Here is a 25,123-nt window from a genome sequence, read left to right on the forward strand (position 1 = left end):
AACATTTCCTGCATTAAACCCTTATTAATGCAGGAAATTCAACTGATCACTCATCTCTCAACTTTTCTCCCAACATTCCCAAAAGGAAGTAGTGAATTAAAGAAAAAATGTTGCCTGTGTCATCTTACATGGTCTTAGCCTTGCTGTAAATGCTCTGGCACTAATGTAAACATTTCTCCAAAGCAGGATCCAGGAATCAAGGTTATATAGTTGTTTATACTTCTGTATTCGAGGCAACCAAGACATAACACCCTAAAGCTACATGAAGGATTTTTAAATAGTTGACCAGAACAGAATTAGAACTGCCATTTCAGATGAACAGATGGATGAAACTCAACTTCAGAAAGTGTTCCTAACTTTGGTAAAAGCTGCTGTGAAACTTTCCTCTCTTGACAAATCTTACATTTTTGCTCAGTGTACCAGAGACATTATGTTTTCATTAAACCAAACTTCATTCAACAGTGTTCTGTACTGGAGAGATTATAATCTATGAAGATTAAAAAAAACAGCTATTATATTTAAAAAAGAGCATAAAAGGCTGCATTGGCTATCAAAAATGTAAAAGAAACAGCTAATAAAGCTGCACTTTCCCAGAGTATTTTCTTTGAATGTGTAAGGATTCATCAACTGTGTACTACTCATAGGGGAAAGGCTGGGGAATATCCTAAATCTGTGAGTGAACATTTGTGCTGGGAATAGATGAAATCAGCAGTCCAGGAGAACCAGCAGGAGGGAGTAGGATCTTTAAGAAGGAATATTCAAGAATCTCTCCAGTGAATCAGGACACTCCTTAGTATAAATCAAAGAGTTGGCTTATCCTTCAGCTTTGTGCTTCTTGCCAACTTCTGGAAATTAGCCAGAGTGTTGGAATAATACCACCATCCCCACCCCTCCAACCCAGCCTACCCTCACCAATATCCTGTGCTTCTCTCAAGCATGAAAAGAATAAAATCTGCATAATTTTCAGTAATGAAAACATTGCAAATAACATGACGCTTTTCATTTCCTTCCTGAAGGACTGAGCATTTTAGGAAAGGGCTCTCATGGGCAATGCTCAGGGTTCAAAATCGTCTATTTCACCCACTGAGTGAAGCTGCAGAGAAAGCCCTGGAGAAAGCACTGCACAAAGTGGGTGGGGTGGGGGTGCTGGGGTACTGCTGTCACAGCCAGGGCTTACCTACCACCTCTTCCTTCCTGACTCTTCCCAAAGGCCTCATTTCTTTTGCTTCTAGAATTATCTTAGGAGCCCACCGTTTCCTTTTTCTAAACCCCACTGTATCATGTATAACTAGAAATTTTTTACAACATGGAAATGCTATTTTACTGTTAGATCAAAATAGGTAAATTTCCCTGGCTGACTCCAAAATGAGTAATAACTGTGCATCTTTTGTAAGAATATTCCGTTGTTCTGTATTACCAAAATATTCTTCACTTTAAAAAATATTTCTCACATCTCCACATTTCAACATTGACCAGCACATTTCCACCTGTCCTTCAGATCTTTATAAAGACTTTGCTTCCTTGTTGGTCTGTTGATTAGGTTAGTCCCCTTGGACATATACCCTGATGACAGTTTCCCTTTCTCACACTCATTGCCCTCGTGATAGCCATGCTGTTTTCTCCACTAGCTGCGTGTGGTACGGGACAGGATCTGTCTCCTTCACCCTAACACCGCTGTATCCTCCACACCTAGCATGATGCCTGGTACCTCTTGGGTGCTCAGTAAATACTTAAGAAATCTTGTTACATGGACAACTTCCATTTCTCTTTTATTAAGATTATCTTTAGCAATTTAAAAATTATATTCAACTTTGCCAAAAATTGATGTCCATGCAGATCTAGGACCATAGAACTATACAGTGACAGTAATACCTACTATTTATATAGAACTGGACAGTTTCCAGAACTCTGTATTATCAGTTATTTTACTTGATTTCCACAATCACATGATGAGTAAGTAGGACAGGCATTGCTATCCCGAGTGAAGGCTTGAAAACCGAAGCTTAGACATCGGCTGGGTTTTCCCCATCTATAAGTGGTGAGCAGGGACTCAGTTCCAGGGCCAATGCTGTTTCATGTCACCATACTGTATAACGGTTATTATGTTCTTGCACCAGGGTTTTTCTCTTTTACTTCCCTTTTTAAATTCAGTTCATTTGCAATTGCATCATTATTTCTCCCTACCCTTCACCCCCTAGTCAATTCCACCAAACCATTGGCACAAAGAACACAAATTAGGTTCTATTTTGTGGATTTCCCGCCTCCCCCATCCCTCTCCCCAAATATATCTTATCAATACCACTGTCATTTTCTATAGTATAACAATATCTGGCACCATGACAACACAAAAAAAGGGTCCTTGATACATTTTTTGTTGAGAATACCAGTTCTCCATCACAAAGTGAGTTTAGAGGCCCTCTGTCATTTAGAAGGTCCAGTATGAGTGTCCGTAATAAGGGACCACTTTTAGGCCTGCTTGACCATGAGGAGGTCCCTGGTGGCTGTAAGGCTATGGATTAATGCAGGTGTTGCCTTCTCCAGTCCTACCATTTGTCTGTGTCATGTTGTTATGTGCAGACATAGGTGTTAAAGAGATGCAATCTCTCCTTGTTTCCCTTCATTTCCTCAAGAAAAAGAGGGCAAGGAGATGAGAGCCAAAGCCTCTCCAGGCTCCTTTACTTGACATCTGGAGTCTACTTCGGGGGGCTGAGGATTGTCATGGTCCTTGTGTATTTGAATCATTATTATACCTGCCTTAAGAAATTGCCTTGTCAATCACTGCTTCACCCAAAGTTGAGTTGATTAGGACTGATAATTACTTCAACCCCTTTCTGTCTCTGATGAAAATGCTCCCCATACATTCCTCACTCTCCATGATGATCTTTATAATCTGTAGCTTCTATAGGATTTATTTGTAGTAGGAGCCAGTGGCAATGCTAATATTCATATATAGTGTCTGTCTCATTATTTTGTTTCATATCCTTATTAAGCAGCATATCTGTGATATAGTTTGTTTGCAGAGTTGCTTATATTGCTTTTTTAATTAAGAGACTTGGATTGGTCTATAATCTGCCAGCTATTTCATGTGTAGATTAAACCAGATAAAATGTTTTTAAATAACCATTTAAGTATTTAAAGTATTAAATTTAATGTATTACACATATTTTCAATTAGCGCTCAGTGAGTTAAGTGAAACCTGTTCTCTCATGGGGTTACAATCTAGTATTCATTAATGAAGAATAATTAAATTATTTGGCTCCTAGAATGATAGGATATGGAAAATCACTTTTGAGGGGGGATTGATTTACACTGCCTCTCACTTGTCACAGATAGCAAAAAAAGAAATGAGTGGCTTTATAAATGCAACTGGCTGTCACTTCAGTTTTTTTTTTAAGATTTATTTATTTATCCCCCTCCCCTGCCTGTTGTCTACTTTCTGTGTCCGTTCACTGTGCGTTCTTCTGTATGTGCTTGTTTTCTCTTTAGACAGCACCGGGAACCAATCCTGAGTACTTAAGGAGGGGAAGAGAGGTGCTCAATCTCTTGTACCACCTCAGCTCCCTGGTCTGCGTCTCTCCTTGTCTCAATGTGTTGCATCACCTTGTTGTGCCAGCTCTCCACTCAGGCCAGCTCTCCACTTGGTCTAGCTTGCCTTCACCAGGAGGTCCTGGGAATTAAACCCTTGACCTCCTATATGATAGATGGGAGCCCAATCCCTCAAGCCACATCCACTTCCCTGTCACTTTAGTTTTATGCTTTCATTCTGTCTCTCCCAACCTGGGGGAAACACAAATTGGTACTTGAAACCATATAATGTGTGCAGGTTAGGGGGAAAAAGGAACACTTCTTTCTGCTAATGGACCTCACTTTTCTCTTGCTTTCCTAGTAGCAAACGAGTGGTGGCCTTAGTGCCCATGCCCAGTGACCCTCCCTTCAATACCCGAAGAGCCTACACCAGTGAGGATGAAGCCTGGAAGTCCTATCTGGAGAATCCCCTGACGGCGGCCACCAAGGCAATGATGAGCATTAATGGTGATGAGGACAGTGCTGCTGCTCTGGGCCTGCTGTATGACTACTACAAGGTAGACCCCACACCCCCCTTCCCACCTCCAGACCTCCACTGGTAGGAAGAGAGAACACGGCCTCCTAAGCTCAGAGGGGACCGATTCTTCATCCAGGCCAGAGAAATGATGTATCCACACTTGCTATGGAGTTCAGCCCTTCCTCCTCCTGTTCTCCTTGCCTCCCTGCTTTCCCATCTGTGGAAGCAGAACGTCGCCATTCACCCAGAGAAAGTTCTCAGTTTTGTATAGTTATTTTTTGTGCCCTTTGTTCACATAGGTGCATATTACCTACATTATTCCAACTTAACGTCATATTACAAATACTTCCTTGCTCCCATTTCTACTTTAAGTTTATGATTTTTGGTGGCTGGAAAAGAATACATAGTGTGGATGTACCATAATTTAGTTAGCCATTACCCTGTTGTTGGGTATTTACGTTGCTCCTAGATTTTTTGGTTTTATAACAGACATTCCCGGTTTCCAGATTTTTTAGGTTTCAGTTTTATAGGAAACATTACAAAGAACGCTTTTGTAGAACTCTTTTTGCAGCGATTCTAAAACCTAATTTTGTTAAACCCTGTCGTTATTTGTTTCAATGAATGCTAAACTTTTCTTTGAAAACCACTAAAATAATTGAATGTGATTGACTTACATCAACAATACCTGCCATATAGATCTTATAAAATAAGGGTATTTCAGGAACTTGAACAAAAAACAATAGTCTGCCTTAACTATAAGACTATACCTGGGTAAGCGGCTGTGGCTCAAGCATGAGCTCTTGTTTACCATATGGAGGACCCAGGTTTGATCCCTGGGGACTTCCTGGTGCAAAAAAGAAAAAGGCATCCCAGACCTGCACAGAGAGGCTCAGGCCCCCACGCAGTGAAGCAACACACCAAAAAGACGATGATGAAACCAGATAGGAAAAAAGAAAAAAAGACTATACCTGGTATGACTTGCTCTCTTAGGACCAGTGAAGTGTAAAAAATCAACAAGTATTTACTGAATGAGGAGATTTATTGCCTGCTTTGATTGTCAGCACCTGTGGCTTATGCTGGGACTTGGCACAAAGGTGAGAAAGGCTGTGTGTATTTTGCTGGTTGGATGCCAAGAACTCCAGTTTTAGAATAAGAACTGAATCCCTGTCCCACCCTTACCCCATCCCCATCATGAGAAAATCATAAGAGCTTTAGTCAAAAATCACCCTGGAGGCATAGTTTTCCTTTTAGTAAGCTTCAGTTTCCTTCCTATTTCCTTCCAGTTTTCTTTAGCCTTCCAGTGGTCCCCACTCTTTCAAGTTTGTTTCCTGTCTCTTTCCTAAACCAGAGTTTTCAAACTTTCTGAAGATCTCCCACCACCACCATCAACTCAGCACCTCACCCAGGTCTACCCTCCTGCCAAAATTATCTAAAATTACTCATTCCTTTTTCAACCTCTTCTCGTTTTCTTATGAAAACTCCCAGTAGGGCTCTCTCCACAGGGCAATGAATGAAACCAGGGCCAACCCCTAATGCGAGATGAAGGTGTGAGTGACTGACAGGTTGGCTCTTCCTGGGTATTTTAAATGAGGATATTATGAACTCAAAAAATACATTTTATACTGCTAAAAAAAGTGCTGGAGAAATTTCTGAACAGAATGCTCCATGGAGCCCTTGCCAGGCTAGATCCATCATTTTCCCCTGACCAAGAGAGCTGGAGTTGGCAGATTCTGAGGGCCTTCTGGTGAAGGTGTAAAACTCCCAACATAGCTCGTGACACAGAATGAAGGGGGCTGGAGCTCCAAATGGAAAACACAGGGTGGAAGGATGCTTCAGGGCCTAAGTTATGTTTCATGTAAGTAGGGCTGTCTCTATAGTGAACTCATTACAGATAGCACCTGATAAAAACGAGCCCAAAAAACAAAGATGGTTTCATGGTAGGTTCGCTTTCTTCTTTTCTTTATTTGTGGCAGTTTTATTTCAACCCTTTTTCAACTAAAGGTGCTCATCTGAAAAACACAAGGCTAAATTCAAAAATTTTTGGGGTGAAAATTTCCAATATTTACTGAGGATTATACAGAAGCACAGAATTTACAGGTTAGATGCTTTGTGTACTAGGCCATTTCTTGCCATGCCAGATTTCTTAAACTTTTGTGTTAATGTTTAATGTTTGGAAGTGGTCTCATCCTTAGGCTTGAATTTGCAAAGTGAGAAATTGAATACCATAGTTTTCCTTTAAAATAAAAACCTTCTAAAAAACTTGACAGTTCTCTTGATGTCTAAAATCTATTAACATCATGAAGTGACCTTGATTTAATCACTCAGGTTATTGCACCTTTTTGGGGTGACTTTTGTAATGTTAAACTGATATGTCAATTACTAGTTTTGTTTTTTTTTCCCCCATTTTTATTTATTTTTTTGTCTTTATTTATTTAATTACTAGTTTTTATAAAACTTTGAAGAAATATATTAAGATACATTTTGAAGAAATATATTATTTTTATTTTTTCAGATTTTTATTCCTTCATTGTGAAATAGACGTTATTTCAGACATCTGTACTAGATGGCAATTATTTTGTATTAATAAAAAAAAGAAGCATACCCTGGAACAATAACAGTTATTAATTTATGAAAGCAATGTGTTTTGTTTCTCATAAGTTAATAATTAAGTTTTAGTAAATACGGTGCCCTTAATTCCTTCACCTCCTGCACATTTGCTCACATTTAAAAGGAAGTCGAAATATTACTCTCTGTAAATATTTTGAGATGCAGGGTGGGGAGTTTTGCATAAAACTCAAGTTCTAACCAAGTCTGTAACTTTCTGTTTAATTAATATTGTCCATGATTAATTTATTAATTTAGGGTATAAAGTATGTAAATAGAATATTTTCTAAGACTGTGGGGACTAATAAAGTTATATGCCTCTTTTCATTTTACATAAGACTATATTTTTGCTTGAAATATTTTAATATCTATAGAAAGAATTAGTCTTGTTTTCAAAAACTTTTATGTTCAAATGGTTATGTTGAAGCCTCAGTTCTGTTAATATTCACAGCTTATAAATGCTGCTGTTAAAGTTATAGCAAAGTTCAATCAAATTTGAGGATAGAACAAATTCTGTAGTAAAATGAAATGCTAATTATAATGAGAGAGTCTGTTGTTTTTTTTTAAATGTAAGCCTTGGGAAATTAAATTGCTGTCATACTATCATTAAATTATCATGTCACATTAAATTCTATAAACTTTATACTTCTTTGAAAGTGCTAATAGATTATTGTTGTCATATATGCCATTTTTCTTTACTATTAAGGCTGGAGTGACAGTAATGAGCTCTATACAGAGAGGAGTGTGTCTGACAAACAACAAATCCTAGTTTAAATCCTGGTTCAGTTGTCTATCCAGTTTAACCTAATTACCAATAGCAGCTTCAAAGTCAAGCATGAGTTTTGAATGGATTTCACACTGTGTATTCATGACATACATAGTTTGCTAGATAATTTAAGAAGTAGCTTGACTTACTTTAGTTCATTTTATTTTTTCCCTGAGGTAACTGGTGGTCTGTAATCACCTGATTTCAGCTCTAGTGAGAATGTGCTTCCCTGGTAGTTAGTTCTCATTGTTCTACTGACCTGGTGCTGTTGTAAATTAGTGTGTTGGCTTATTAGTCCGTCCACCCATCCATCCAACAAATATTCGCTGATCATCTGTGACCTTCCTGCGATGTTGCTAGCCAGTACAGGGGTGGACTGAATGTTCAAAGGCAGATGGGGCAGGTTTTAACACCTCAGAGAGGTCACAGTCCGGGACAAATGTGGTCCCATGAACCAATAGCCGTGATGCATAGTGTAAAAACTTTTTAAAAGGTTTTTTATTTTAAAGGAAAAATAGGGATGTGCCCCAGGAGCACACAGGAGGGTGAGAACACCTCACAGAGAGTTCTCTGGAGGTTTTCCAGAGGAAGCAGTGCCCACAGAGTGGGACAGAGCACTTCAGCAAATAAATAGGAGGTGAAGCATGCAGGGTATAAATCAGCAAGTTGTACTCGGTGGAATCCGGTAATCAGCCCTGCTGAACTGTGGAGAGTGAATGAGGAGGAGAAGGGAGTTACGATTGATCAGAAGACAACTACTCTCTTTTGAAGAATCCTGCCAGGCCAGGTTGGGGGTGAGGCTTTCTTTTGCCAGATACAATCCCAGGATTAGGTACACAACCTTGCTTTTTGCTGGGTGAATGAGTGAATAAGTGCCTTACAGAATATTCCTAAACTATCAAAAAATTTTTTTTAAAAACCTTTAATTTTAATCTTGCACATATCTATTCTAGAAAATGCGTAAAAATCTTAAAGAAGAAAAAACGTCCTATAATGCTTCTACCATAGCCTTTGTTATCATTTCCTCCAATACTGAAGGATTTTGAACATAGACCTGATTGCTTGGAGAAATTACACATATTACAGCAGCAGCAGCAGAGAGGTGGGTTGGGGGTAGGGAACCAGTGGGTAGTCCATTGCAGTAGTCCCAGTAGTACCTGAAGTAAGAAAATGGTGGTGAGGATTCCTGGGTCAGCAAATGTGAGTTCTCCCTAAGTCAATTATGTAAGCAGGCACTAAATAGAGACTACATAATATGTTCAAAACTTTTATTTGTTTAATAAAACAAATGTTCAACTTTAATTTGTTTAATAAAAGTTGGCAACTGTTTGTGTGTGAGTGGGAGCTGATAGGGAGAGCCCATTGCTAGGAGAAAGATGTATAAGATGATTCCCAGATTGGCCAAGGTGGTGGATATAGAAAAAGACTTTTGCGTTAATGTTGATGTGCTTGTGGGATGTTTGGTAGGGGTGTCTGATAGACAGTACTGTGGGTCTAGAACTCAAGAGAAGGGACTGAGTTGTGAGGTCTTGATTTCTCTAAGGGGGGTCTTTGGAAAGCCAAAGGTTAATGATTCAGAAAGGTTCCTGATTCCCTGATTGGAATAAACCCAAAGTAAACCCTCCTTTGTTGGATTGTGTCCAAGCCTATAGACCAAACATGGTTGTCAGCCTAGAGCTCACATAGGTTCCTCTTGGTAAAAACACCATTCAAAGGGTAAGGAATCCCTTTGTTTTCAGATCTACATTTACCGGGTGATTTTGATTGATTCATTCTTTCAACAAGTATTTAGGGAGAGCCTTCTATATTTGAGGTGCTTGGGGCATAACCATTCACAATCTCATGGCGCTTGTAGTCTAATCACAGGTACCTACAATTAAGATGGGACTCAAAGTACTGTCAGACTTTAGCCTGGAGAAAGTATGGGTAGGGTGGTGGTGGGGTTTGAGGGCCCTAGGATGGACTTTGTGTGATGTCTAGAATGCCTGGACAGTCAAGGAAAGTTGACTGTGCCATAGAACACAGCATATTAAAGGAACTGCAAAGAAGTAAAATACACACCCCTGACTCACAGTCCTTTCTCTCCTGACTTGCTTATCTCTGAAGCACATCATCTGTTCATTTCTTCCTTGAGTTAGTCATGCCTTCCTTACTGCCATACCCTCAAGCCTTCTTATAAATTATAGTCTTCCTTGCCTGGAAAGCCTTCCTCATCCAACAAATTCCTACTCAGAGCTTAGCTCCCCTGGAGAGCAGCACTCTAAGATCCCAGAGCTTCCAGCGCAAAGTTCAGTTTTATCTCAGATCACTGGGTTTTGACATTTTTTGTCCATCATCTTCAGAAGATGACAGGTACTATGTTTTGTTCATCTCATTTCTATCTAGCACTTAGCAATGCCTGGTACATTGTAGACCCTCAAAATGGACCTATGAATGAGATTTAAAATTGATTTATTTTTATTTAGAAGGTATTTATAAAGTACCAGACACTCTAAGTGCTTCAACATAATTAACTCATTTAATTCTTATAAAAGTCCTATGAGGTGTAATTATCATTATCTCCATTTTGCAGATGAGGAAAGCAAGGCATAGTTTAGTTAGTGGTGGAGCTAAGATTCGAACCCAGGCAGTCTTAGTCTCCCAGACTCTTAGTCTCCCAAATCCAGCTGACTGGGCTGGGTGAGTGGAAATCACAGGACTTGTATAAATGCTCTTTCATCTCAAAATAGTGAAGGCTGTATTTTGGATACAAAGATGTCCAGCTTCACTCTCCACTCATGTTGCTCCTTTACCCCCTCACCCATTCTGAAGGTGGGGGAGGGCACAGGAGGTGCCCAGGCCCAGGGGTGCCCAGACATGGCCATCTATGACAGCAGGTATGGCAGAAGAGTGGGTGCTCCTTGATTGTTGTGGTCCCATGGTTACCCCTTTGATTCTGGCTTCATTGTCATTGTCATTCAGGCCACTTATACATAACCATCTCCCAGATATAATTCCTGGAGAACTTTTCCATTTTAGTTCCTTTGCTTATGCTGGTGCCTTGCTTTGCACATGTTGTGTATATGTCAGTCTGATTGATGGTTGGTGGTGTTTCCAGGTTCCTCGAGACAAGAGACTGCTGTCTGTAAGCAAAGCAAGTGACAGCCAAGAAGACCAGGATAAAAGGTATGGCATTATGCAGAGGAATATGTCTGGGTCCCAGAATAACTTCTTATATGGTTTAAAAAATTTTTTTTAGAGCAACAGTATTAAACTAATTCTTGTTCTGGAGAAGAGTTGGGAGATGGGAATCAAAAAGCTTAGTGCCCTCGATCTGCCTTTTAGAGTCTCCACAAAGACCAGATCTCACAGCGGGGAAGCAAATCACAGTTTTTGGTTGTGCATCCACAGGGTCATCAGACACCCCCTTCCGAGGAAGCTTTAAGTTAGGGGTGAAAGATCGGCAGGAGCCCATTGACTGGAATAATTTTTCTGGTTAATTCCCTGGCTTTATACCTGTGAGCAGGCCCTGAGGGAATGAGATACCTGAAGAATCCTTTTGACAAGGGGTGAGAGGCAGGAGGTTAGGTTGATTCTCAGCCAAGGGAGGCAGCTGGTGGAGAGCCCTGAATGGATGGGACCACCCTCAGGGGGCACGGGCACTAAAGGCCTTAGGAGTTAAGAGCAGTTGAAAAATAAGACACAGGCAGACAAATTGCAACTAAAAAGCTTTTTATTTAAAGCAGCGTTATTTCTGATGAAGCCAGTCAGAGAAGGTGACTTTGAATGTGCAGCTTGTAACACTTCTGTCTTGACTTAGATAAATTTGTGCACCTGGCCCCAGGCAGGACTTCAGGCCTCCCTGATAAGCGCACAGGGGGTGGCTGGGTGTCCCTTCTCTTTGACCAGAAAGGTACAGAAGGGACTGACCCTCCCTACTCAGCTACTTCTCCCAAACTCACTCATCAAAGAATTTCTTCCCTGTAAAGGGATGGAGAAAGGCCACAGTGTTTTTGTATTAAAGGTTCTTTCATATAGACTATGAAGCCAGGAGAAATGAAGTCTCCTCTGGCACATATGTCAGAATTTCACCTGGCCTTGATAGGAACAAGTTATGACACTATTATCTTGTCATAGAAAGCCATAACTAGTAGATAGGGACCACTCCAGCAGCCTGCAGCCTGGGAAGTCCATCACTTCCAAGGAACACCTGCAGCAGAAGATTAAGGCTGTCTGCATCTGAGTCACTGTTCCACTAGGGATCTTATGAAAGTCCACACTGCCCTGAGTCCTTGGGATCCAGTTGGCAGCAATGACGACACTTTCTAGCTCCTGCTACTTTTCCTCATGCAGCCAGTGTTTATTAAGCTGAGCATGTGCTGACTGCTAAGTCCTATACCAGAGAATCATAGTGGGATCAGGGAAAAATGAGTTTTAGAAAGACCAGTCTAAAAATGAGTCTAATGTTGTCTAAGAGCCTACATTATTCATCATTAAAGCATCATTAAAAAGAGACAGCAAATCATTGTTATTTGGCATTTTGATGGTTATTTTTGTTATTTCAATGGCGCATCGTTAGAAAAACTGGCAGTGGTGTATAGACTTTGTAAAGACTAATTCTGAATTAGAAGACCTCTGGATGAGTGTAATTTTGAAGGATATTATACAGTATAGACTAAATCATTTTGTGAAGACTAATTATGAATTAGAAGATTTCTGGTTGAGTGTAATTTTGAAGGATATCATTTATAACTTAAGGTGCCATGTGCTAACATGATATTAAAATGGTTTGTCTTCATGAGCTGTTACTTGGAAAAATAACAGCATCTTACTATGATCCAATTTTTTTAAAAAAAGTTTATTTAATGCACCATTCTCATTGCATTTTTCTTGTATTATAATAGTTGGTTCAATTGTAAATTCTATTGCAGGCGTATCATAGTAATTCTTTTGTTCTAACTATTCCTTATTTTGACACCTTTCTGAAGTTCTCTGGCATAGCTCTAAAGCTAATACTGGGGGGTGAGGGATATATGGGGACCTCATATTTTTTTAATGTAACATTGAAAAATAAAGACAAAGAAATTAAAAAAAAAATAAAGTTAATACTGTCTTACATAGCCATAGTTAAACACGTGATAGGTTGGTGCTGAATCCATGACTGGTATATGGATAATATGGTAATATGTGGTACTAGTGATTCAACTAGATTTTTGTACAATGCTGTAATTTTCTTATTTATTAGTTTTAAGAACACTGAAAAATGTTTTGGCTCTGTGTTTTTTGTTTAGAATTCACATTTGTATGAGTTAAAGGATTAAGAAAGTTGACCTGAAGTGGGCTCTAACTATAGAAAAGTTGTTTGAATATTTTGGCAAAGCCAATGAGATTGTGCACGTGTGAAAGCCTACAGATGTGGAAACTGGGTAACTGCTTTGGTAGCCAATCAGTGTAGATCGACCCTTCTAAGCTGAATCTGCAGAACATTATCTGCAAGACATTAATAATTATTCCTCCACAAAGGGTCTAGAGGTTGAAATGAGTTTGAGAAATGCTGGGTTACAGTTGAACAAGTGAAAGAATGTCCAATGACTTTAGTAACTGCGTTCATGATCTTTGTGATGTGGAACCCCCCTCACCCCCGAAGTTGGTCTTGTTACAGCAGTTGTGCTGTTGTTTTTCAATGTGATTTTTAAAAATTTTATGGTTTCCTTTCTTTGAGGAACATCTGTTAACATTCCATGCAATGTTCTGGACAACGGAGTTTAGGAAAGCTGATATAAATAGGTTGTCTGGGCTTTGGTATCATCCAGCTAACTTGATTCAGATAAACATAATTTCTAAAACTTCACTGTGTATTACATATAGATTTGCTGTCTTGATTGAGCCACGAAACAAATACCTAAAACCTTATATTGTTGCAGAATGTTTGTAGACTTGTGATTTTATTCCTTAGATATTATTTTCTAGAATAATTTCTACAGATCTGTGACAGACTCAGAGAAATTTAGAGATTTTTCTGCTTTTTTCTTTTTTCATGTGGAGCCACTCTTCCCTCAAGCTTCGCTTTGAAGTTTAATCTGAAAAATCAAAGCTAAAAATACCAAGTCCTGCTTAAAAGGAAAGCTCAGAGGCTAATGGACTTCCTTCTCTACAGAGAGGAACCATGAGGGTCCAATTTTAGAGGAACCAATTCTATTTGAATATTTCTCTTAATGGGAGATGCCAGTAAGCTCCAGAAAGCTCATGCTAGTTAAAAAAATAAGCAGACAAATGGAATGGGCTCTGTGCAGAGCATGTATTTTCTCCCATTTCATTCAGAATAATCCATAAGTAAGTGAGAGGTGGTCCCAGATTTTGCTGGCCAAAGGGAAGTTAATAGTGAAAGAATTTTGTTATCAACATTAATCTTCCATTAACTAGTTCCTCTTCACTTCTGCTCTCTCTCAGATTTCTTGGTATAAATGAAAAGTCTTTCATCCTAGCCTGGCAAGAATTAATTTTCTAAACCCTCCCCTTTCTCTCTGTACCAGAAAGGAGATCTGAGATCTGGGAGATCTTGTCTTACATAAGCTCAGTTATTTTACTTCCTTAAGCCCCGAAGGTAATTCAGTGCTAAAGATATCAGAGGCAGTGAGCTCATGTTATTTCTCAATTTGGCTAAAATATTTTAATGATAAACTACCATTATCTTGTTTTTTTCTTTTCTTTTTTATAAACAATTTTCTTTTATTTTTTGAGATATGGGGTGGGGAATTGAATCTGGTGGGAAGCCGGTGCTTGACCACCGAGCCACATTGGCTTACCTGAGTTAGTTTCTTCATCTGTTTTGCTTGTTGATCATTTTTTGTTTTTTTCAGGATGCAGTGGGAGCGGAACCCGGGATCTCCCATGTGGGAAGTGGGAGCTCAAACACTTGAGCCATATCCTCTCCCCTTTGTTTTTTTCTAAAAGGAGTTTAGCCCACAAACGGTGAAAAATATCTTTCTGGCTCACTGCCCCCCCCCTTTCAAATTACTCATTTGTCCCCCACCCCTTCTTTTGAGGGGGAGGGGGCTATTTTTAAACTTTTTCTTTTGAAAGTTTTCAAGCATACAGGAAAGTAGAGGATAGTATCCACATCCCGTCATCCTCAAATACTCATCCCAGGTTCAGCAATGATATATTTTTGTTGCACCTACTTAATCTACTTTTTGTCTTCCTTCCTCCCTTCCCTTAATATAATTTTTAACAAGTCCATGTCAACATGCCATTTCACGTCTATCTACTTTCAATCTATATCTCTAAAAAATAACGCATTTTATTACATAAATCAAAATTATTACCATACCTAAAAACAATACTTCCTTAATTATCACCTAATATCCAGTTCACATTCATTTGCCTGGAAAATTCCATTGCCTCCCTCCTAAGTACCTCTTTGGTTTGTTCAGATCAGGATCCAACAAGATGTACTCATTATATTTGATAATTTTGTCTTTTAAATCTCTTTCAATCTAGATCAGTCCTCCCACCCCCTCCCTCTTTTCATGCCTTTGACTTGCTGAAGAAATCAGTAAGATGTCCTGCACTGATTGTTTTCTTTTGATGTCCGTTAAGTTGTTCTACTTCCTGTATTTTGCGGAAGCTGTTAGTTGGATGTAAAAGCTTGATTGAGGGTAAGAAGTATATATATTTTCAATACTACTTTACAGTAGGACTGACTCCTTCACCTTGTGTGACGTCAGGAGGCACACTGATGTACTGCTTGGGGTGATGCACAGATTGAGTGGTGGATTCAGGTGGCGTCAGCTTGGTCTTTCTATGGTAAAGGTCGCCATCAGCCTGTCTCCTAATGGCATTCCCAGCGGCTGATTATTTGCCCGCAACGCTTATTTTAGTAGAGTTGCAAATTGATGGTTTTCTAATTCTATCACGTTGGGTGGGATGGGTTTTAACACAGAAACTGTCTTGGCGCCAGCGAAGCCCCGAGTAATCTGAGTGGAGGAGAAAACCGAGTCCAGGTCTTAAAGACTGTTCCAGTGAACCTCTCCCTAAATCAAGACCACTTAGAGAATTCCAAACGGGAACAATACAGCACCAACGTCCCCGAGAGCCCAGCCGTGGTCCCCGTGTCAGGCATCACCGTGGTGAAGGCGGAAGAGTTCACGCCCGTGTTCATGGCCCCGCCCGTGCACTACGCTCGGGGGGACAGCGAGGAGCACCGCGTGGTCATCTTTGAGCAGACGCAGTACGACGTGCCCTCCATGGCCGCCCACAGCACCTACCTCAAGGACGACCAGCGCAGCACCCCCGACAGCACTTACAGCGAGAACTTCAAAGACGGGGCCACCGAGGTGAGTCGCCCGCCCTCTCCTGAGCGAGCCGAGCCTAAACTCGGAACGCCCACCGGATTTTTTCTCCATTTGCTCCTCCCTCCTTTCTTTGCTTGTTTCTTTATGAACAGGTTGAATAAACCGGTATATGTGTGGCAAAGAATATGACTGTATTTCTGGACTCTTAGCTGATGGTTCCCTTTAGTTATGATTTAGTTATAATTCATTTTAAAATTAAATAATTAAGAGATATTTGCGTGGAAGCGCCTTTCTTGGAAACATTTTTGCCTTGACCTTTTTTATTTGCAGTCTTCCATATGGTTGCTGAAGTGAAGATGTTGCCTGCCTATTAATTTTTTTCAAAATAACTGTTTAAAACCTTGTCTAATTGAAGAGTCAAGAAAGAGAATTTGTATTATCAATAACCAAGTACGTAAATGTGTCTATACTTGGTACTTTACAAATAGAGTCTACACATTCTCTTGGTAGAGAATTTACGTGTGCCTACGGAACTTACAGGAACAATTATCTTTGCTTTTTGTTTAAGTGTACAATTTGATAATTTTGGTAATTGTAATGGATAACAGAATCAAGATTTAGGAGGTTCTCCACCCTCAAATTTCCTTCAGTCCCTTTCCATTGAAGCTCTCCCCTTACCCCTTGTTCTAGGCAAGCACTAATCTGCTTTCTGTCATTCTAGTTTTGCTTTTTCTGAAATGTCATATACATAGAATGATACAATATGTAAATCTTTTATGTTTGTCTTTCCCTTAGCATAATATTTTTGAGATTTATCTATATTGCTTGAATTAATAGTTTGTATTTTTAATTGGCGAGTATTATTCCATGGTAAGTATATATTACAATTTGTTTATGTACTCATCCCTTGATGGACATATCTGTTGCCTCCAGACTTTGGCTATATGAACAAAACTGCTGTGAACATCCATGTACATGTTTTTATGTGGACTTATGTTTTTATTTCTCTTGGGTAAATACCTAGGGCTGGAATTGCTGGATCATATGGTAAATGTATGTTTAACTTTATAAGTATTGCCATAATGTGTTCCAAAGTGGCTGTATCATTTTCATTCACACAGCAGTATAATGAGAGTCCCCATTTTCTACATTCTTGTTAATAACTTGGTATTAGTCTTTTTTTGCTTTTTATTTTTCTCTTTTTGTAAAACAATTATCAGTTTTTTTAACTTTAGCTATTTAAGTGGGTATGTAGTGGTGTCTCATTGTGGTTTAAGTTTGCATTTTAGTCATGCTGAACATCTTTTCATGTGCTTGTTTGGTTCTATTACTGTTTTTGTGAAGTGTCCTCATAGCTTTTGCCCAATTTTTAATTAGGCGTTTAGTCTTCCTTTTGTTTTGTTGTCAGAATTCTTTAAATAATATAAATATAAGCCCTTTGTAAGTTACATGTTTTGCAAATAATTTTTTACAGTCTGGTTTGCCTTTTTATTTTCTTAGCTATGTCTTTCAGAGAGCAAAAGTGTTTAATCTTAAGCCTACTTTATAATTTTTTTCTTTTATAGTATATGCATTTGGTGTTCTGTTTAAGAAATCTTTGCCTGACCCAGTGGCACAGAGATCTTTTTCCCTCTAGACATTTTATATTTTAATATTAAAATTAGATTAAAATAGGTTTGTGAACAATTTTGAAGTAATTTTTATATATGGTGTGAGGTAAAGGTTAGATCCGTTTATTCCATATCTATATCCAGTTGTTGAATATCCATTTACTAAAAAGATGATTTGTCTCCATTGAATTGTCTTGGGAGTTTTGTAGAATGCTAATTGATGATTTAATTGTAGGTCACATCTCCAATTTTTGACCCAGAATATGTAATGGTTTTTTTTTTTTTTCTATTAGTTCAGGTCAGCTTCTTTAACATTAAGGAGCAGTGCTTCCCTGTTTGAGACAATGACTGTTGTCTTTCCATTTTTCAGCCCAGCTGGGCATCAATAAAAGACAATAATAGAAGAGGAAAACTTTTTAAAAAAAGATTTATTTATTTATTTCTCCCCACTCCCTCTATGTTTGCACTTGCTGTGTCTGGTCATCTTCCTTGCACCAGGAACCAAACCCAGGACCTCTGATGTGAGAGGGAGGTGCCTAATCTCTTGAGCCACCTCTGTTCCCTGCTTTGTTGTGTCTCTCATTGTGTTTTTCTTCTTGTGTCTCTTATGCATCATCTTGTGGTGTCAGCTTACCACACCTGCCTGTCGCACCAGCTCACTGTTTTCTTTAGGAGGCACCGGGAACTGAACCAGGGACCTCCCGTGTGGTAGGTGGGAGCTCAGTTCCTTGAGCGACACCCGCTTCCCAAGAAGAGGGAAATTTATGGTTTCCTATTTCCTGAAGAGTAGGAAATATGGTGACTGTATGCCAAATACATATCTACAGCCTGCCTGTCTGCCTACTAAGTTGCCACTGGGACAAAATACAGTCACCTGAGGCTGATATAGCATCCTTAAATAATAGACATTTCATGAGCACTTATTATGTGCAGGGCATCATGCTGACTGATATATACTCATTTTATTCTCATAGTAGCCTTAGGAGGCAGGTACTATTATTATCTTTGTTTTCTTCATGAGGCACAAAGAACATCAGTGATTTGTCCATTGTCATAGAGCATAGTGAGGGAGATGGGAATCAAACTTAAGCTTTCTAGATCCAGAATCTGTGTCCTTAGCCCCTACCTCTACACTTGAGAATACTTTATGGGACCTTTTAATTCTCAGTTATTCCATTGCTTGAGACAGTGACTCAACTCACCCAGACATTTTTCAAAATCTGAGTGCCTTTTATCTAAATCATTAGACATTCTTTCTCTCTCAGGTGAACTAAAGAAGAGCAAAAGGTTGACAAACGTGGACTAGCTCTCTACAGTGTTGGTAGGGAGTTAGCATAGACAAGTTGAACTAGCAGCCCTTCCAGTCCTGGCACTGGTTATTCCTGAGTGCTTGCTATATTCTGTGAAATCAGGGAATGATAAGAGCAAGACACAATAAATTCCATGCCCGTAAGAGACTGCCGTATCGCTTGGGTTCTGGGAGCTTTACAAGCAAACTTTCAATGTCCTTGTAATATTTTTAAAAAATGTTTCTTAAAATATCTTCCTTAACTTCTTTTGTAGTATTGCTTGAAATAAAAAAAGAATTAAAAAAAAACCTGATCAATGGGTTTTATAGAGTCTTTGGTATTATCAAACATTTAATTGACTCTTACATAGTCAGGGGTGCTTCTGGGTAGGAAAAGTAATAACCGCAACTATTTCCCAATCCCATGTGAAGTATACATGTTTTTGCTAAAGGGCTGCCACTGCTGTATTTTCTAACATGGTGTGGAAATATTCCATTACCTATAGAAGAGCCCATGGATGTGGTCCAATGTCAACCAAACCATCATGCTCTTTGGGGGTAGTGTTATCAGTTGTGTTTGTGTTGCAGATAAAAGCCTTATGAAAGGAAGCTATTGTGTTCTGGGTTTTATTTTGAAGTGAATGAGAGAATAAAGAAATTTACCAGAAGCTAAATGTGAAGATTATTCACAATGATTTTGGTTTTCCTGTTCTAGTTTGAAAATCTGTATTGATATTGCATATTGTATATCAAACTTCCATAAATTAAGTTTGTGATCTACTATAATCTTTAATTGTGGCATTGCCAACTAGTTGTAGGATTAGATGAGCTCAGAGTACCTCCACCAAGAAAATTTCATTAATGAAAATTTGTGTAAGATCTAGTATTTCTTTTCTTTTATTTTTTTTTAAATATTTATTTTATTTATTTAATTCCCCCCCCTCCCCCGGTTGTCTGTTCTCTGTGTCTATTTTGCTGCGTCTTGTTTCTTTGTCCGCTTCTGTTGTCGTCAGCGGCACGGGAAGTGTGGGCGGTGCCATTCCTGGGCAGGCTGCTCTTTCTTTCACCCTGGGTGGCTCTCCTTACAGAGTGCGCATGGGGCTCCCCTACGCGGGGGATATACCTGCATGGTGCGGCACTCCTTGCACGCATCAGCACGGCGCATGGGCCAGCTCCACACGGGTCAAGGAGGCCCGGGGTTTGAACCGCGGACCTCCCATGTGGTAGACGGACGCCCTAACCACTGGGCCAGGTCCGAGTATTTCTTTTAGACAAGCTTTAACGTGTTTTAGGACCCTTGTTGAATGAGCACATTTAATTTGGCATTAGAGACTGATTCTTTTGTGTGTAGCAGTAGTGGGGAAGGGAGCAGGTTGGTTCAACTCAGGCTGGGTTTTCTCAAAAGACAGTGGTAATATAATTTAACAGCATTGAAATGATTCATTTTAGCTGTTTTTTTTTCCTTTAAAGATTTATTTTATTTATTTTTCTACCCTTCCCCCTCCCCCTCCCCATTGTCTTGCTCTCTGTGTCCACTCGCTGTGTGTTCTTCTGTGTCTGCTTGCATTCTTGTCATGTGTTACCGGGAAACTGTGTCACTTTTTTTGTTGTGTCATCTTGTTGCATCAGCTCTCGGTGTGTGTGGTGCCACTCCTGGGCGGGCTGCACTTTTTTTGTGCGAGGTGGCTCTCCTTGCGGGGCGCACTCCTTGTGCATGGGGTACCTCTACATGGGGGCCATCCCTGTGTGGCACAGCACTCCTTGTGCGTGGCAGCACTGTGCGTGGGCCAGCTCACCACAAGATCAGGAGGCCCTGGGTATTGAACCCTGGGCTCTCCATATGGTAGGTGGACATTCTTATCAGTTGAGCCACAACTACATCCCTAATTTTAGCTGTTTTGATTCATATTTTGTTCTACACCCTCTTTATAATAACATTTGACAAATATTTGTGGATTTTATACTAGGTGTTAGGCCCTGTGCTTAGACATGGCAGTAGATGGCAGAAGGAGGTATGCCCTGGTTTGTCCCCTCTAGAAGCTTACTATCTATCTATAGCCATGAAGAGAAAAAATGATAGCTACCATTTGTTGAGTACTACTATACGTGTAGCACTGTAGCATACACATTTCATTTCTAATCCTTAAAATAATCCTCCAAGAAAGATGTCATTCTCCCTGTTTTACAGATTAGGAGATACAGGTTCAGAGAGGTTAAAAAACTTGCCAGAGGTCACAGTGGAATAAACAAAGTGTGTAGTGGATAATCTAAATCAGAGTGTAATTAACACCTGAAGTTTTTAAGAAATGTTTAAAACATAAGAGACCATGGAGAGACCACAGTGATTTGTAAATTCTTTGACTTGGATTGACACATATTACCTCTGGTCACATTTCATTGACTAGAACTAGTCTTGTGATCCTCCATAACCACAAGAAAGCTGGGGAGTTTTATTCTACTTAGTCTTTTCTTGTACTCAGGAATTGACAACTATTTATGAATGAGCACCAGATATCTCTACCATATATTTCATAATTCAACCACTAGTATATTATTTGCAGAATTAACAAAGTTTGCAGAGAATTCTGAAATGAAAGCAAAGAATAACTGTATGTTATTACTCAAAAGATATATTTTATATTCATCTGTAGCCTGAAACTGATAGTGACCCTGAATCTAAATCCCATTAAACTTAATTAATTTTTAGCTGGTAGTTCATTTCCCCTCACAAATTTTAAAAAAATAAAATCTTCAAAAATGTTGATTCAAGTACTAAAGTAGAAAATGACCTTACTTGCAATTAATGCACTCAATTTCATTATATTTATTATAAACATGTGATACAGTGCATACGATACCACCAAATTTCTGTCACTATTGTTAGTGTGTTTTTGCATCAAGAAAATTTTTGCAAAGTTCTTAGCATACACATTTTATACTTTAGGAGGATTTAGGTTTTTCTCTGTATAGTCAAGTTTGATAAGATTGGAAGATCATTGGTCAGATTCATAGTGGCCATTTACTCACCTCATGAATGGATTTGCCAGTTCAGCTATAGCTGTTATTTTACTTTGCAGCACTGTTTGGTACTTTTAATCACTCTCATTTCTTGAAAATGATCTTGGCTTCATACACAAACTTAGTTATCATCTATATGCTATAGGCTCTCAAATTTATTTCCCCAGCCCAGTTCTCTCCTTTGAGCCCCAAACCATAATATCCAGTGCATTTTGACTATCTAGACTTCTCAGAGGGACAATATAAAAAATCTAACTTCTGATCTTACCCCCTAAAGTGCATTCTCCATCTTAGATCCTTCTGGCTCAGGCAACTAGGATTTTTTTTTTTTTTTTAAGATTTATTCTTTTTAATTGATTTCTCTCCCCTTTCCCCGCCCCCCCCCCCCAAGTTGTCTGCTCTCTGTGTCCATTTGCTTTGTGTTCTTCTGTGACCGCTTCTATCCTTATCAGGGCACTGGGAATCTGTGTTTCTTTTTGTTGCGTCATCTTGTTGTGTCAGCTCTCCGTGTGTGTGGTGCCATTCCTGGGCAGACTGCACTTTCTTTCGCGTTGGGCAGCTCTCCTTGCGGGGTGCACTCCTTGTGCATGGGGCTCCCCTACACAGGGGACACCCCTGCGTGGTAGGGCACTCCTTGCATGCATCAGCACTGCACATGTGCCAGCTCCACATGGGTCAAGGAGGCCCGGGGTTTGAACCACGGACCTCCCATGTGGTAGGCAGAAGCCCTATCCACTGGGCCAAGTCCGCTTCCTGCCAACTAGGATTTATTCTTAGCACTTTGCTTTCCCACCATCCCCGTTTAATCCATTATTGCTTCTTCCAATTGTATCTTTTAAAAACATTTCTGAAATCCATCCCTTTGTCTCCATTCTGCTTCCGCCATGCCACCATTCTGGTCCAAGCTGCCCTGAACTGTGGCCTATACCACTGCTCTGTGTCTCTGTTTATTCCCTCTAGTCCATTCTCTTCATTGTACCTGGGAAGGTCTATTCAAAATGCAAATCTGATTATGTCACCCCTTTCCTTAAATCCCATTGCTTTTAGGATTAAGATTTAAATCTTTTTAAAAAATATATTTATTTTTTTAAAAGATACCTAGATTACACAAAATGTTACACAAAAAATATAAGGGTTCCCATATGCCCCACTCCCCACACCTCTCACCCTTCCCCACATTAACAACTTCTTTCATTAGTGTGGTATATTTATTGCAATTGATGAACACATTTGGAGCATTGACACTAATCATGGGTTATAGTTTACATTGTAGTTTATACTCTCTCTCACTCAATTCTGTAGGTTAAGGCAAGATTTATAATGGCCTCTATCAGTCATTGCAGTGTCATTCAGGATAATTCCAAGTCCCAGAAATGTCCCCATATTACACCTAAGAGTTAAATCTTTTGACAGGTCTACAAAGCAGTGCTTCTCATCTGCCTCTCCTACCTCATCTTGCACCTCTTTCCTCCTTTTCCTCTCTGCTCTGGGCGCGACACAGTTCTGTGAACAGATGAGCTTTCCCTGCCTCTGGGCCTTTGTGCATGCCATTCCATGTTCTAGAACTGTGCTGTTTAGTAGCAGTAGCTACTGGACATGTGTGGCTATTAAAATTAAGTAATCAGTTCCTCAGTCCCATCGTGTGGCTAGTGGTTACGTATTAGTCAGTGCAGATATAAAACATTTCCATCACTGCACAAAATTCTATTAGAGAGTGCTGCTCTAGACTATTCCTCACCATCTTCCATGCTCATCCTTCTTTTGTCACTTCCTGAGGGAAGCCCTCCCTGCTTACCCCTCCATTTCCCTACTAGAATCAGTTTCCTGTGTATTAAGTCCATTAGCCAAAGACCATCATGAACATATCTGTAGTCAAAGTTATGTTTATTTAGCCCAGCTTCAGCAAGGGACAGTGTGCTCTGGGGAGCCTTAGGAGCATCTCAGTAAGGGGAGTTAGTGTGGTGTAGTGTTTGGCTCGGGCTGGATGAGTCTAAGGAGGGATTATGGCAGTGAGGACCAGCTCTGGATTGGATACCGTCAAGATGTGGGGGCAGTTCAGGAACTGAGTGCCTCTGTCATCTTTGTTCAGGAGATGGAGGAACTAAGGACTGACGATGCCATTACTAAGAAAGGAGCCATCTCTCAGGAGGGGGGGCGTTATTCTTTTGTGGGGCTGTGTTGTCTTATTGACTTCTGTTAGAAATATTGCTTCTCTTCTGTTGGTTTGTCCATGTGCCACTGGAAACCAGCATTCTGTCAAGAACTTTGAGGCTGATTGTCGGTGGTGCTGATTTTTACTTTCTCATTTGTGATATGCTTTTATAGAACTCTTGCACTTCTTCAGAGTACTTGCACATGATTTGTAATTTTTAAATGAATGATTATTTAACTAGTGTTTTTCTCCATGAGGACCTGTTTTTATTTTGTTCACCGTGGTTTCTGTAGCATCTAGCACACGAAGTAGATTAAAGGTAGTGTGACAAATATGTTATCATCCCTTCTTTACTATCATTTTTCTCTGTCCAAATGATACGGGATTTTATAGTACATTAAATTGCAGTAAGATATAATCCATCAGTGTGAGTGGGTTGCATGCATCTAAAGCATTGTTATGTTTTCAAGGTAGATTACACATTTAATTCTTTAAAATAATAAAGGTAATATAACAGAATTGAAGAGAAAATTTAAATTTGGAAAAAAGTTTATACTGGTGCCTGTAACGTACACACTATGCTTAGTTTTTTCCAGTTCTTAGTCACATGGACTCCTGCTATTGGAGAAATGTTCTGTATTTCAGTCAACACATACACGACACTTCTTGGATCTGAAAACTTCATATCATGCTTTCTCACATCACCTGGGGAATTAGAACTGTAGCATTTACAAGCCTAATGTGTTTTAGTAGTCCAGCTCATCCTCAAGCTACAGAGTTATATGGCATGGTGGGTGAATTCATTCAAGGCTAGTTTTATCGAAACTGGTTCATTGTGCATTGTTATAGATTACTGCATAGTCCTCCAAACAAAGGTGATCTTGGAAATGCGTCTCTTATATCTTGAAATCACTTCCTTAAATGCTTTTATTTATCATGCTAGTTTCTTACTTCAAAATTTCCTAATTTCTAACTACACTAAGTGTAAATGCTTTTTCCTAGATCAGAACTGTCTAATATAACTTTCTGCCATGATGGAAATGTTCTTTTATCCTATCCAATATAGTAGTCACTAGCCACATATGGAAAATGAATACTTGAAATCTGACTAATTGGCTGAGGAACTGAATGCTTAATTTTATTTATTCTAATGAACTTAAATTTAAATAACACATGTGGCTAGTGACTACTGTACAGGGAAGTGAAGATCTATAATAGATTTTTAGGCCCTCCCTTCTTAGTTATGTCTGGCCTGTGTCCTTGGCGCCACTTGTGCCACACAGTTGTTCTCATCATTTTGTCTTGATTCATGGTGGTTCTCTCTCACCTAGATAACTTTCTCTTAGATTCTTCAAGTAATCCAGCTTCTC

The 25,123-nt window shown here is 39.4% G+C and overlaps 1 protein-coding gene across 10 annotated transcripts in view; it reads left to right on the plus strand.

Moving 5' to 3' along the window:
• GRHL2 (grainyhead like transcription factor 2) overlaps positions 1-25,123 on the plus strand; it is a 162,651-nt gene that overhangs the window by 39,340 nt on the left and 98,188 nt on the right. For 6 of the 10 annotated variants that reach the window (XM_004476413.5, XM_004476414.5, XM_023584070.3 and 3 more), the window contains 3 exons: positions 3,887-4,082; positions 10,510-10,577; positions 15,334-15,727. In XM_004476413.5, the coding sequence (XP_004476470.1) occupies positions 3,887-4,082; positions 10,510-10,577; positions 15,334-15,727 (658 nt within the window). The remainder of the gene's footprint in view (positions 1-3,886; positions 4,083-10,509; positions 10,578-15,333; positions 15,728-25,123) is intronic. The other 4 variants (XM_023584067.3, XM_071207954.1, XM_058275824.1 and 1 more) reach the window with 1 other exon arrangement.

This window comes from Dasypus novemcinctus, chromosome 14 (genome assembly GCF_030445035.2).
Source record: "Dasypus novemcinctus isolate mDasNov1 chromosome 14, mDasNov1.1.hap2, whole genome shotgun sequence".
Classification (NCBI taxonomy): Eukaryota; Metazoa; Chordata; class Mammalia; order Cingulata; family Dasypodidae; genus Dasypus; species Dasypus novemcinctus.